At 44.9% G+C, this 16,289-nt stretch overlaps 1 protein-coding gene across 1 annotated transcript in view; it reads right to left on the reverse strand.

Annotated features, from left to right (window-relative positions):
• The window catches only part of hsd11b2 (hydroxysteroid (11-beta) dehydrogenase 2), a 27,402-nt gene extending 12,741 nt beyond the window's left edge, over positions 1 to 14,661 (reverse strand). The window contains exon 1 of the mRNA XM_080772565.1: positions 14,223 to 14,661. Coding sequence (XP_080628691.1) covers positions 14,223 to 14,448 — 226 coding nt within the window. The 5' untranslated portion in view covers positions 14,449 to 14,661. The remainder of the gene's footprint in view (positions 1 to 14,222) is intronic.
• Between the last annotated feature and the right edge of the window lie 1,628 nt (positions 14,662 to 16,289).

Below are 16,289 nucleotides of genomic sequence, written 5' to 3' on the forward strand. Positions count from 1 at the left end.
GTCCTACAAAGTAGACTAACTATAGGACCTCAAACCATTGTCCGTCTGTAAACAAACAAATTATCTAAATAAGCAGTTGTGGACAAGTATATGTCTAAATCACATTATGATTTCACAATCACAATCACAATTATGTGAACAAGTAACCAACACGTACATAGTACATACTGTACAGTAATATGACTATCAGAACATGGTACACACACACACACACACACACACACACACACACACACACACACACACACACACACACACACACACACCCCATTCATGATTCGTAACTTCCGCTTTCTTCATCAACTTGTCATCACCTCCCACTCTAATGTCTGGGACACGTATCTCTATATGCTCTGAAAGGACAGGGACAAACTGTACAGCTTCTGAAGTCACATTTATGACGTTCATTGTGGAAGAACCACATGCTGTTCATTAGAGTGTACAGATATGTACCCTGTGTACTGTACTGTACCTATAGCACAGTACATGATACTAAGGTGGAGCACTGCAGGAATACAATACCTACCGGTCCTGAGGCTAGCACTCTATACGCAGGCACGCACGCACGCAGGCACGCACACGCACATACACAATACAACATTGAACTGCTTGCAGAGAGACAGTTTGGATTCAGATGCAGATGCTTCGGCGATCATCTGATCTTGACAGTAATATTTCTGCAACAGAGACATGAGAGAACGATCGTATAAGTCCTGAGTAACAGCCGCCAGGACCTGGGAAAGATGCCTATGGCATTTGGTTAAACTTTTTGTATTTTTGACACAATATGTAATCACAGCCTCTTTTTAATATTTTTTTTATTTTGTTTTATTACATATATATATATATATATATATTGCCCTCGGCAGATTTGGTCTGGCACTGCTCAGTTGTGATTGGATTTCACTCCCCCCGAAGTAGTGGGGTGGCCAATCAGGGGTATACAGTATGCATATTATACTGTTTATCACCAGAGGCAATCTTTGAATTTGCCCCTTTGGAAATGCATGTTCCACAAAGAGATTCCAGACTAATACAGTTGATAGTAATCTGACCATGCCAGGCTACTGTACAAGAGGCCCCTCAACATGTGATGTTTCCTGAACACTTGTTCCCATCGAACAGTATGAAATGGTGAAAAGCTTATACTTGGCCTACTGTCTGCCTGAACAAAAACGTTGACACTGATCGATCCAGCAGAGACATCACACAAACCCGCAAAAAAAAGAGAAGAAGACAGGGTCAAAAACAATCTCGACCTCTCTCCCTCCCACAGAGAGAGAGAGAGAGAGAGAGAGAGAGACCTGGCAGAGTGCAGGGAGTTATTCAACCAACAAGAGCTCAAACACACATATGTCATGTTGTGCGTGCGCGCACACACACACACACACGCACGCACGCACGCACGCACACACACACACACACACACACACACACACACACACACACACACACACACACACACACACACACACACACACACACACACACACACACACACACACACACACACACACACACACACACACACACACACACACACACAAAGATCAAACAGAGAACAGAGAGCTGTGATCTAGCCTTTTTTTCTTTTTCTTCTCAAATGATTGTACGTAGGTGGCAATAATTCCTGGAAACAGGCATGCTGGGTGGTTGGTGAGTCCCTGCAGAGAGCAACTCAAATCTGTGTGTGTGTGTGTGTGTGTGTGTGTGTGTGTGTGTGTGTGTGTGTGTGTGTGTGTGTGTGTGTGTGTGTGCGCGCGCGTGCGTGCATATATTTTTCCATACTTTGTTTTGATCTTTCACAACACAACAACACAAGACAAGACATCAAATGACTTAACAAGCTTAACAAGTAAGCTTAACAATACATACAAAAAAATCACACCTGTGTGAAGTGAGCGGTGCAACGTGTGGGGGTCCCCAGGGGGTCCTCCACACGACATCCAGACCCCCCAGGAACACCCCCTTTGGGGTGCGGCCCGGTTCCGGCGAGCCGCCCCGCGTACGAAACGGTCGAGAAATGACAGAGTTACCGTGTTGCAGCTTTCCGTGCTCGGACATAATACAGACAGTACAGACACATAGAGACAGACAAGACAGACAGACAGAAACATAGCTCTGTAATGGAGCGGGGCTCGTCTGTGCCACTTTACTCTGTGCTGTACTGTACTGGCCACTTTACCCTGTGCTGTACTGTATACTGGCCACTTTACCCTGTGCTGTGCTGTATACTGGCCACTTTAGGTGTTGCAGCTTTCCGTGCTCGGACATACAGACACAGAGACATACATACGGACATACGGACGTAGCTCCGAATATGGAGCGGAGGCACCTCTCAATTCTTTTTAAACTTGGGTGGGATGGACGACCATCAGAAAGACGCACGGTTGCACCATAGCGGTCAGATATAATACAGAACGTAATAGCCGATACTCAACTATTGTCAAGCACTGCCAGGAATGGCATCCACATTTTTTTGGAACTTATCTTGCGTATTCTGTCCGTCACGGCGGATTTGTTCCAGCTTGGCAATGGAGAGACGTTGAGTCATCTCTTGAAACACGAGGAGGCTGGAGACTTCCAGTTTATCACTATACATTTTTTGGCAGCAGCCATACCTGCAGTGGTGTACATTTCAGCTAAAGCTAGGGTATGGCGAGCTCACACATCTTTTTGTGATTACGTGCGGTTATTTGCCAATTTTCTTGGGCTTATTTTCTTCCATTTTTGCGGTTTATATGTGCGGTTATATGCCAGTTTTTTGGCGTATTTTCCTCCATTTTTCCCTCCCCTGAAGCCAAGGTATGGCAGCTGGCATAGCTTGCCATACCCTATCTGTTTTTGGTGGGAAGGAAGGGCCTTTAATTTCTCATCAGAGCAACCAAATATTGCTAAACAGCAAATCAGGCTGAATATGCCTTTCCACAGAAATTGTGCTTGTGTGTATGTTATATACAAGAAGAAATAACCAGATCAATGTTTCTCCAATCCCTGTACAGTACAGTGTCGTCCCAATGTAAATGCACCACGTCTCTGTGTGAATGTACTTGTGTACGTACGTCTGTAATCCACGTAACTCGAGAACCGTTCGCCCCACCGACTTTGACACGCGTGTTGAGGCCGTCTGACCATCGGTTGTCCAGAGCCAGCACAAAAGCCCCCTGCCCGGGCTCTGGACATCTCCATATATGGAGCTGGGCTGTTCTGACATCACAATGGATGTTTTCCGACATAATATGCATTTACTCCAAAATGTGGCCATGCCTGACAAAGAACTCCACATATGGGAGTATGTTTTTATTAAATAATGAGCTTTAATTGACGTAGATCTCTGGCCAATGGCGGTATAAGTGTTAAACAGAGAAGAGCTCTACTTGGACCAGACGTCCAGGATGTATTTTCAACTCTACCAGACACCGGGGAGGCCAAGGACTTTGTGCCCAAGTCAACACAGCGTTGAGAAGTGACAGCAGTGCTTCTGGCGGTCCACCAGAAGCAATAATGAATAGGTAATTAATAATAACTGTGCCAAAATGCAGTTTTCTATGCAATTTTGGCCCGGCCGCCTTCCGGCCGTTGAGCCACTCCCCCCGCCCCAACTGAAGAGATTATAGTGTTCAGTGGCTTTGATTCAGGAAACTCATTTATCTACAAAGAGAGTGGGTCGATCATGGTGTATGGCATCGTGTGGGGGTGGGAAGAAGAGAGTGGTGGCTATCCCATTTAGTAAATCTGTATATTAGGGCAATAAGCAAACATTTCATCGCATGCACCAGTCAAAGGATGACACAAGTGCTTATTTCCATTGCGAAATTGAGAAAGGGCGCAATCGTGTCACCCTCCGGGGGTCCTGGGATGCAATACTGTACTCAGTACTGTACTCTAATGTTGTTGAAGTACAGTAGGAGTCATAAAATGTCCCTGGGACCCATCTAAAATACCACCACCCCTGGGTTCCCGGGACCCATTACATTGAAAACCTATTTACATCACGTATAGAAGAGAATAAATTCAATAAAACAATGTAAAGAATATTTTCACATAAAACTAGGCCTAATTAAACGTAAAGACCACCTGGTATTCAGCTGTACATCTTTAGGGTTGTCAGGGGTCGGCAACCTTTTTGACATGAAGTGCCATGTTTTTATTTTCTTGATAATCAGTGTGCCGTATCAACATAAAGTTGAATTATGTCACCACATAATTTCTTTTTTAAATTTCCATCTGATTTTGATTGTCCATATAGGCTGTACATAACCTTTTTATGTTGCCTATTTTCTTTCACGCAGACTCAGAGCCCAGAGTTTGAGTGCAGGGTGTAATTTATAGATGTGATGGCGGGACTTCAACTTTTTTGAATAATTCTTAATATTAAAATAAAAGATCTCTCTCACACACTTATGCCAGTGTGCCAGTGACCGCCCTCCCCTGTGCCAATGTTGGCACCCGTGCCTGAGGTTGCCTATACTCACCCGTGCCTGAGGTTGCCTATACTCACCCGTGCCTGAGGTTGCCTATACTCACCCGTGCCTGAGGTTGCCTATACTCACCCGTGCCTGAGGTTGCCTATACTCACCCGTGCCTGAGGTTGCCTATACTCACCCGTGCCTGAGGTTGCCTATACTCACCCGTGCCTGAGGTTGCCTATACTCACCCGTGCCTGAGGTTGCCTATACTCACCCGTGCCTGAGGTTGCCTATACTCACCCGTGCCTGAGGTTGCCTATACTCACCCGTGCCTGAGGTTGCCTATACTCACCCGTGCCTGAGGTTGCCTATACTCACCCGTGCCTGAGGTTGCCTATACTCACCCGTGCCTGAGGTTGCCTATACTCACCCGTGCCTGAGGTTGCCTATACTCACCCGTGCCTGAGGTTGCCTACTCCATGACTGCTGCATACAGGATGTAAGATAGTCCTTTCCCATAAAGCTTTAACATTTACATGGAAAATCTGGTGGAGTAGTTAACATCCCTAACCCTGGAAAAATATAAATCACATAAATATTTGGGAGTCACTCAGGCTAATAAAAATGAGCAGGGAAAGGAGATGAGTTATGATACGCTGCAGTTTAAAGGTATATTCAGTGATTTCGCTTCAAATATAACTTTTTTTTTGTTTTGTTGTGATAATCCGCCCTATACTATAACTATAACAAAAGTATATTCCTGCACTATACCTGCATCGAGTGATCTTGGTACATAGAATTTGATCTATTGTAGATTCTGACATTCAAATGTACATAATTTTTGTTTTGATTGTATTGCTGTATTGTTCTTTCTGCTTTGGCAATGTAAACGTATTCTCATGCCAATAAAGCCCTTTGAATTGAATTGAATTGGATGCACCTGGGACGTATCCTCAGTGATGTATCCTGAGGTCAACGGGGTTTCGGATCTTCCAACATCATACCCCTCACTCAGGCGACCCAGCCGGGGTGATCAAGTCCCGACTTACGTTCCAGTAGCTATACCTCAGTCAGTCCCTCTGGGCAAAACCAGGGCCACACAATCCGTTGGAACTACTCCAGAACTATACTCTGCCAGGGCTGGGAGGTACGCTTCTGGTGCATGGAAGGACTAGGCTCTGTGGGTTGTCTCCTGTCCGGGCCCCTCCTACGTCTCACCAGGTCCACTCCTGCTCTCACCAGGCCCAGGACCTGTGCGTTGCACCAGAGTCCCAGCACTATAGTGCGCTGACCATATAAGGAGTTCCTCCCTGTCCCCAGTTAGTTGGGATCAAAAAACCTTAGGGTTCCTTTTTGGTGGCCCAGCCTTCATCCAATCAGGATAGATTGGCCTTCCGCTAATCATAATCTAGCGGGGGCGGGCCTTGGTGGGCGTGCTGTTGGCATGTTGCGTGTCCCCCGACTAGTGTGTGCACATCTTGTTACCGGGCGGACCGGGGGGGGTTTCCAAATCCAAATCACCCAAATCACTGAATGCTCCTTTAAGGATACACTTCTTAACACATTTATTATGGGAGGTCTGCAATTTCTTTATTTTTTGTTTTTTAGAATATAGCGATGCTATTGTACCAAGACGTGGTCTCTGTTGTGCTATAATGTATTTGAATGACTCTCCTTCGACTATACTTCCACCTCTTAGTTCTCCAGCATCACTCTAAGTTCGATGTGACGGATCAAACTTTTTTTCATGATTCTGAATCCATTGAAAGCATTATTTTTGCACAAAAATCACTCCTTGGGCTACATTTGGCCATAGCCACTTGCCCAAATGTGCTGACCTCTGTCTGGCTATATGGCCGCTTTTTGCTGAATGAGTGTTTTATTGTGCAAATCTAATGCTTGCAATGGATTCAGAATCATGAAACCCCCTAGTTTGACCCGTCCCATGCTACTTAAAGCATAATGAAATTTAGAAAATGTTGCCTTATATTGGATGTTAATGTTACCCCAGCTTATTATGCTAATTATGAAAATTGCCCCAGTTAGCTCCCGGCAGTTTCTAAATGCTGGGGACCCATACTCAACATTTCTAACATCAAACTTTAGGGTACTCAAAATGTCTGGGTCCACAATGGGGCTCTACGTATGTGCTGGCTACTAAGCTTCAGACCTCCCAAAACAAACTACAAACCACTACTTCTCGGCCTGGACCGCATGACCCACCTCTTTCCAACCCATTTTGTCTAAATACTTCCTTAATGTCAACAAAGTCCACACCCACAACACCCGAGGGAGTTCAACAAACCATGTGCAACACAGATTCGGCACAAACAAGGGACTAAATTAATCTTCGCTCCTATGCCACCATAATGTAGAACGCCCGACCAACAGTCATTCAGACATGCAAATCCCTTGACTCCTTCAAAACTGCTCTCAAAAGGCACCTACGGACGGCTGCAATTCTAAACATGCACCCACCCCTTTACACCCTCACTGTATATGTTTGTTTTCCCTTTGTACCTCCTCTATGATGATTTCCTGTTTTTGGCTATATACTGTAGAAGTGTATATTCGTCTCTAAATGTTTTGATGAATTGAAAATGGTGGGCCCTATTGTAAACAAGCGTAATGTTTTATGGTGTCGTCCACTCACAGTTTTTGTATTGAGTTGTACTTGAAATGTACTGTACTGTAATTCTGCAAACTGTTAATAAATACTCAATCAATCAATCAATCAATCATATTATGGTCTCAATCAAATATAGGTTGCTACCTTCAGGAAGGAGATATGGTGTACCAGCATACAATAAGGTCAGACTAAAGAGGTCCTTTGTCTACCAGTCGACCTTGAGGCTTAATCAGGAGATGTAGTAGCCACAGGATAATCTAAGCGGTGGATATTGCTCATGTCTTTATGTATGTAAATTGTCTTGTTCTTTGTGTTTGTATTTATGTGTTTCTGCATACTTGGCTGCTGTGTCGCAAGACAAATTTCAGTGTGAACTGACAATAAAGTAATATATCATATCATATCATATCATGTGTTGAGGTCTATGTTATGGTCTATTGTATCAATGTTGTGGTCTATTCTTGTATCAATTGAATTGCCACACCCAAGTCCAATAGAAGTAGGACATGTTCCCTTGACAAGAAGTTCCTCTGGAGAGGAAATCAATGGTTTAGTAAGACATTTTACCCCTGCGCTCTTTGGCTCATAATAATAACAACCTCAGGCTTAGCTATCATGCTCTCTCTCTCTCTGAAGAGATCAGAGCGCACTCCTTCTGCCAGAAGGGTTCACATTACAGTCAGCATTATACTCTGATAGAAAGAAAGTTTGTTTGGGGGCGCCGGATTGTGTCTGTAGATTGTGTGAGCGTATGGCACTGTAAATTGTGTGTGTGCGTGCGTGCGTGCGTGTGTGTGTGAGAGAGATAGATGGGGTGTGTGTGATGGGAACATCGTTATGTAACGCTACAGAACTCCTTGAGACCAAAGATGAAGAAATAAACAGGAGGCCTGCAGGAGGGGGAGGGTCTGGGGGGGGGGGGGGGGGGGACCCTCACATCTGGATCCGTCTCTTAACTACTAACCTCAATATAAAACAATACGTTATATAGATAGACCTTTATTGATCCCACGAGGGAAATGGTTATATATGGTTATATGGCAGTTAGGCTACAGCAGTCATACCGTACAAAAGACACAAAAAGACAAATAATGAGAAGAATATAATAGCATGTAGCACGGGCCGGCGAGCTCATGCTTGTTTTTGTCTCAACTGGGAGTCTGTCAGCTAACGCACCAAAACTAACCCCCCAGAGGAAATTCAAAGATGATTCAGAGTGAAGGGCCTATCAAACATGAAGCCATTTAACGAGCCTATAGTTCATTTCCAATGAGACCTGCGTTTTTGCGCGGAGCAGTCGCGGTGCGACAATGCAAGCGTATCGTGAGCGCGGTCGCGTGAATTTGTTGCGCGCGCGCTCGTTTCGTGCACACGCCCGCGACTCACCAGACCTGGATTCGGTTTAGCTTTTTTTTTTTTTTACACTTGCGTTGTCCCGCCCCTCTTCAACAGACCTGTAGCAGACCTCTCGTTGATCCAGTGCTCTACTCCACTCCCTGGGTCCCTGCCTGGGTCCCTCCTGGGTCCCTGCCTGGGTCCCTGCCTGGGTCCCTCCTGGGTCCCTGCCTGGGTCCCTGCCTGGGTCCCTCCTGGGTCCCTGCCTGGGTCCCTCCTGGGTCCCTGCCTGGGTCCCTGCCTGGGTCCCTGCCTGGGTCCCTCCTGGGTCCCTGCCTGGGTCCCTGCCTGGGTCCCTGCCTGGGTCCCTCCTGGGTCCCTGCCTGGGTGCTTTGGACAAAACCTCTTAACTCCATTGGACCCTCAAACTGTCTGCTAAAGCAACTAACTCCACCACCTCTCCCCCCTCTCATGGAAGTAATTGACAGTATATAAAGTTACAACACCAACTTTGATGAGGATGTATTGCTTTGTTTAAAAAAATATAAGGTATAAGGCTGCATGGTGACCAGTGTCGTGTGTCATTTCCTGGCTGTCTTCACGGTCATGTCTACTGTCTAGAGAAAGCAAATATGCCATTCAAGAGATGAAAAAAATACGTCAATAAATCTTTATACCTATTGTATTTAAATTGGGCACAACCTTTACAATATTTCCACAATATTCCCATACATTTCCTGAAAAACTGGGTGGGCCTCTCTGAATGCGGGCTAAATTGGTTTTGCAGAAACTATCTATATATATATATATTATAAACTATATATAGTATTCAACAGCAACAACAACAACAGTAACCAAGATAAAGATAAAGCTATAATAAAGATTAAGATAAGAAGATAATAAAGATATAGCCTCATGAGCTAATTCTATATCAGCAATAGGAAAGCATGGCCATATATGGCCACGCACAAAGGACAGATACACGCACGCACGCACGGCGCACGCCCAAAGCCAGAATCTCGTGGAGATAATGAAGTTAATCAGATATTTACTGCTTGCCCCCATATGCCCGCAGCCACCCACATGCATTCACCCACTCACTGTATGTGCAATTTTCCATCCTTTGCCCGAAATAGAGTCAGACGCCAAATGTAATTATCTCAAACCCCATCCTCCCTCATGATCATATCCTAACTTTATGTCCTCACCCAGACATGTTATATATATCTATACCAAGGGATAACACATATCCTCGTGTGCGAACCTGGGGGCCATGGATTCCACACATACCCCCCCAGCGATAATTATCTGTATACAGTCATTACAGTGTGTCTTCGCATACTTGTAGATGAATGCCTTTATGACTTATTGAGGACCGGAGGGAGCTAATATTTATAGTTTGGGTCATATGAACTGGTCCAATTCAATTGAACGCAGAGACAGACAGACAGACAGCTGTCCTAACTGGCCTTTAAACTCTGTTGTTTCCTCTGTCCTTTCAGAGGTTGGGCTCAGGTTTCATCTCTAACAGAGAGGTGAGAACACAGGCACTCGTCATGGAACACTGACAACGCAACAGATAGAGAGAGAGAGTGAGAGAAAGGCCGAGTGATGGGGAGCGAGAGATAGTCAGAGACATGAGGCAAAGGCAGAGAGAGAGAGAGAGAGAGAACCATGCGCTGACGTGACGAGACAGAATATGGAAGTAGTGCAGATGCAGTATTGTGGAATTACAGTGGTATTGTATTGAACACTTAAATGTGAGTACAGGTACTCAAATCTGGAGTAATTATGTATAAGTAGTATTACCAGTAAGACGCGCAAACGCGGGAAGCGAACGCAGCTGCAGATCATGTCTGTCTGTCTGTCTGTGTGTCTGTCCCGCTGTTACTGTATATGTGGACCTGGCCCCTTTTGTGCCCATATATGGAGCTGAGTGATTTGTTTGTGATTGATGCAACACACTCCATATTTGGACGTACACTCCATATTTGGACGTATAGCGGGACAGACAGACACACACACACACACACACAGACAGACAGACATGATCTGCTAGGTCTCATAGTAAGTGCTCACTGCGTTCGCAACAATGCGATGATCCAGACTCGGGAGGACAGTGGATGACAGGCAGAGCAAGCATCATCTTTCTGTTCTTAGATGATTTGGTGCCTGCAGATTCCCAGAAACGAGTCCCATAACTGTCATCGCCTGCACGCGGTGACACGCTTGATCTCCTGCAAGTTATCACGGCTTCTGCTTGTCAGAAGAACTCGAGAAGCTTCTAGTTGTCACGACGGAACTATAGATTATTAAAATCAGAGCGGAGGAATGCAGGAGACATGGGAGCCCACAGGAGACTGCTTTCAAGACGAGACCCAGTGATAGGAACCATCTGCCTTGCCTTGTCTCATCCTTCAGAGTGAGAAGGACACCATCCATTATAATGTATAATGTGATCAACCCAAGTTTGCCCCCAGAACATAAGGGACACATGTGGTTAAGGCCTGACGTCGAAATGTAAAAAAATGTCCTCTAAATCCTGACTGTTTTCTGAAATACCTATGTTTCTATGTCAGTGGTGCTCAATATTTGTCAAGGACCCCCGGAAATGATATGTAATTGTGGCCGCCGACCCCCATCTGAAAATATGTTGTTCCAGGAACCCCTCAGAGGCAAAGATTTGAGTTAAAAACGTTTTTAACTCAAATCTTTGCTTCTGAGGGGTTCCTGGACGATTTGTCGGCACATTTTCACGATCTTTCAAAAATAGCAAATCTGCTATTTTTCAATAGCTAAAGAATAACATAAAGCTAGAAACACCAAAAGGGGTTCCCGTACTGAATGGGTTAAGGCAATGCACCGAATATGGAAATGGAACAAAAACCTTACACTAATTATTTAAAAAAATCAAGGTATCGACACAATCACAGCATGCATAATAATAACTCAATTGAAAGTAGATTTCCGCTCAATCTTTGATTTATTTATCCACTTTAATCGTGTATATATATATATAGTTTATAGGAGTCCCACAGGGAACTATACTTGGCCTGCATATTCTCTCTCTCTCTCTGACCCTTTTTTCACCAGTGCTAAACTCCTTATCCCTAAACCTATTTGCCTTTTTTACTATTTTGAAAAACATTTTCGGAATATTTCAAATAGCCGATCTAAAAGCTCACAACATGTCGATGTATAGATCGGCTAGTTGGACAAATTTAAAATCTTTTCAAAAAAAATCTTTGTTTTTATTCTCTGCATGTAAAAGCACTTTGTGAGCTTTTCTCTATATAAATAAAATGTACTTACTTACGCTGCTAGGGTTTTAAATAATACGGTATGTGGGGTTACATTCTTGTCTAGCTGGACGGGTGCAGAAATGCATCCAGGTAAACTTTAAAATAATGTTTTATATTTATACTGCAGTGATGTATGTCTCTCGGCCTAATAATCTTAAAAAAAAAACTAAACAAAAGAACAAAGAAAAACGGTCACAATATGTCGCAATAATGAGCCTGTAAATTGCAAATTGGGTTAAATGTGAAACGTCCCGCGCTTTGCCACCTCTGAGTTAGAGACCGTTTTTTTTAAATAATGTTTTACATTTATACTGCAGTCATGTACACAGCAGTGATTCCCAACCCGTGTGTGCCGCGGCACTTTAGTGTGCCGTTTGATATGTCCAGGTGTGCCGTCTGATTTTACAGAAAGTAACACTATCCCTCCCCCGAGAGCAATATTATAATAGCTACTGGGCTGCAGGCTTCCTGTTGTTGTGTCGTTGTTGTTGTCACACACGTCTAGAGACATGCTGTAGTGTACAGTACATTGTACAGTACATTGTACAGTACACTACATTGTACATTGTACACAGTACACTACAGCATGTCTCTCTGCAGACTGCATGGTCTGCAGTCCCTTGGTCATCAACGTCGTCGACCAATGGCAAAGTGTACAAAGGTCAAAGACATGGAGGCCAGACAACATTCCTGTGAGACTTCAGAAACTGACAGTATCTGAGGTATAAATAAAGTTGTTTATTGTTCTTTGCTGCTGATTGGAAAAGATTAAAAAAGCAAGCACTGACTGCGTGCGTGCGACACACACACACGTGTGTGTGTGTGTGTGTGTGTGTGTGTGTGTGTGCGCGCGTCTGGGAATGTAGGGGGAAATGGAGTCTAAATATGGTTGTGTGTACAATGTGGGGATTTGGAGTTCTGTTACCATGACACCATAAAGCTCTCTAAGTAATACACGCATGCATGCGCGCACAAACACACACACACACACACACACACACACACACACACACACACACACACACACACACACGCACGCACATAGAATTGGGTACCAATTCACAATGAATCCAGGGAACATTCTGGAGCAGCTTGAGGTGTGTTGACATTCTCAAGGATACCTCAGAAGTCGTTTTTTAACCAGGGAAACAGACATAAAGAATGATTCCCCTCGTGGGTGGCAGACACGCCTTCGACCAAAGTCTCTCTCTCTCTCTCACTCACACACACACACACACACACACACACACACACACACACACACACACGCGCGCACACGCACGCACAGTACAGTATTCTATAACAGTCCAATTATTCTTCCATCATATTCTGTACAACTTTTTGTGTTGCTTTGTAACGCGTCCAACATTTCAGTGCACGTATCTACGTGAGTGACACGCACAGGCACACACACACACACACACACACACACACACACACACACACACACACACACACACACACACACACACACACACACACACACACACACACACACACACACACACACACACACACACACACACACACACACACACACACACACACACAAGCTATATAGAGCCATCTGTGGATGGCAGATTAACGTTAGTGTTTAGTGTGACGAGAACAGCTAAGCTACCTTTACCTCCTACCTAACCAGCTCCAAATGCTCACACGGTTATTATCTCTGTTCTGCCATAAACAGTCTGAACCAGTGATTCACAAAAACACTGGGGCGGGACACGCGTGTGGGCTGCGGAGGCCATTTGTCACTCAATTCAATATCCCTTCACCCCCTGTCTCTTACAAATACATTTAAATTCATTTTTCATAAGTGGTTAATTCATAATGTTTTTTTTTGTTCCCCCACCCAAAAAAAGGGAACTTCCCTGCAGGGTCAAGCTACAACGTCTGGGAAAACCATAAACAATCCTATACTGTAAACTGTATACACAAAAAAAAAAGTACAATTTTGATGTAAGGAAGGAGATTGGAGACTCCAGAAAGCTCTCTGAAACACACTCGGGGCAAGACCGCATATGAACTTACTGTACGTATACACAGAACACATTTTGTACTTTGTATAAAACGTTGCCACTGTCCTAATTATTACCCAAAGCTGCCGGTATATGAAATCAGCCAATCCTCGTAGTCGTAAATGTACTATATGTGTCCAACCAAGCACCTTTTATTCCTCCATCCATCACCACCCATCTCCCCTTTTCTCTGTTCATCTCTCCTCTCTCCTCCCGTCTCCTCCTCTCTTGTCCCATCCCTGTACCCTCTCCCGCCACCGTCTCTAGCCCCCAAAAACAAAAGTGTTAAACTAATTGACCATGTAATTACCAAGCCTACCCGGGTCAACTGCGCACGCACGGCATGGCCACACACGCACGGCCACACACATGAACGCATGGCCACACGCGCATGGCCACACACATGCACGCATGGCCACACACACACACGCACGCACACAGCCACACACACAGCCACACACACACACACACACACACACACACACACACACACACACGGGGGGGGGGGGGGGGGGGTGCGTGCGTCTACCTGTGATGAGCACAGCTTTGCCCAGAGCAGAAAGTCTCTCAGTGGTCTGGTTCCTCCAGCACATCCAGATGCAGATGAGGACCAGAAAGAGGACAGGTACGGACAGCTTCTCCACCAATACCGTGGCCCCCAGCCACGTTACCACGGTGACCTTCTGCACAGCTCCTCCAATCAGAACGGTCAGCACTGCCAGGTAGATCCACAGTGGCAGAGTGTAGTCCTCCATGGAGACGGCTGGCTGTCGTCTCTCTCTCTCTCTCTCTCTCTCTCTCAGTATATGTCTCTCTGCCTGTTTGATTCACACTGTGTATCACTTTATCACTTCACTCCCTGCCTCTGTCTATCTCTCTCTCTGCAACCCTCTCTTTCTGTCTGTCTCTCTGTCCCAGCAGCTAGTATCATATACTACTGTTAGTAGTAGTAGTAGTAGTAGTAGTAGTAGTAGTAGTAGTAGTAGAGCAGTCTGGAACGCACTGACTGACTCCTCTTCGTTTCTCAGCTTCTATTTATAAACCGGCTGCAGGGGGGGTTGAGGGGTGGGGCTAAGGCAGCCTCACTCTAATCTCTGACCAATGGACAAAGGTCTAGAACACACACACACAAACACACATGCACGCACACACACACACATGCACGCGCGCACACACACACACACACACACACACACACACACACACACACACACACACACACACACACACACACACACACTTGCTCTGTCCCCCAATTTTTATGACACTGGATCTCTCTCTCTCTCTCTCTCTCTCTCTCTCTCTCTCTCTGTCACAGGTGACTTGTCTCATCCATGCAGTGTTGACAAGCTTATAGACATTTCTTTCCAACATAAAACAACCCATTTCAGACCACGCGGGGCTCGTTACAAACTCAAATTAAAAGCACAACTGATAAGCGAATAAGATGTGTATAAAAGTTGAATAATGGTCAATCAAATACTGTACACCAGTATGTCTGTGTGACAGAGTGTGTGAACAGTGAACAGGCCTAAGTGTGATTGGTTATAGTCAGCAGACAACGAGTTATTCTTTTAATAGAACCAGCTCCCTATAGTTCTAGAGGACTTGCATCAGGGCTTCCTATAGCTCTATATGACAAACAGACAGTTCATCAGTGCCTCCTATTGACCGTATGCACACGGCTGCCATCTTGCCAGCAAGGTGCTGACTTGGTGCAACTTCCCAGAGACAGCCCCATTCATCCAAACAGAAAAGTCCTATCTAATTGTCTAATTATCCTCTTTCTATCTACAATGTGTTTGTTTAATACAAATCCACTGTAGATGTTATGAGCCGTCAAGAAATTCCTTGCAGATGATTCTTTTCTAAGTGCTGGAGTTTGGAAGTGCTCGTTGACTATCACTCAACCACCTGTTCAGAATGTGCACATAATGCAGGAGGCAGCAGGGGGTTGCTTTACTGATAACGAGCGCTTCCAAACTCCGACACTTAATCTGCAAGGAATTTCTTGACAGGAAGTATAGCTCATAACATGTCTACGGTGGATTTTTATGAAACAAACACATTGCAGATATAGTAAGACGATAATTCAAGCTTTTCGTACAGCTGCAATGTTGGTGAGTTTGACGTTATTTAATACAATTAGATAGGACTGTTCTGTTTGGATGAATGGGGCTGTCTATGGGAAGTTGGACCTAGTTAGCACCTTGCTGGCAAGATGGCAGCCGTGTGCATATGGTCAATAGCTCTATAGATGACAAGCAGACTGCATGACTGGGTGTCTGCATGGTGCCTCAGCACCACAGTCTTTTTTCTTGCATGTCTCTCCTCGCCCTTGTTTCCTGCCTCTCTTGCTCTCTCTCCCTCTCTTGCACACACGCTTGCACGCACGCACACACACACACACACACACACACACACACACACACACACACACACACACACACACACACACACACACACACACGCTCTCTCTCTCTCTCTCTCTCTCTCTCTCTCTCTTTTTTACTGAGAACAGAGCACACTAGTCTTTCTGTTTGGTTAAGAACCCCCTGCTGCACATGTTGTACTTTGCACATATTGTACATGTATG

The sequence above is a fragment of the Protomyctophum bolini genome (assembly GCF_963924005.1).
Source record: "Protomyctophum bolini genome assembly, chromosome: 1".
Taxonomy (NCBI): Eukaryota; Metazoa; Chordata; class Actinopteri; order Myctophiformes; family Myctophidae; genus Protomyctophum; species Protomyctophum bolini.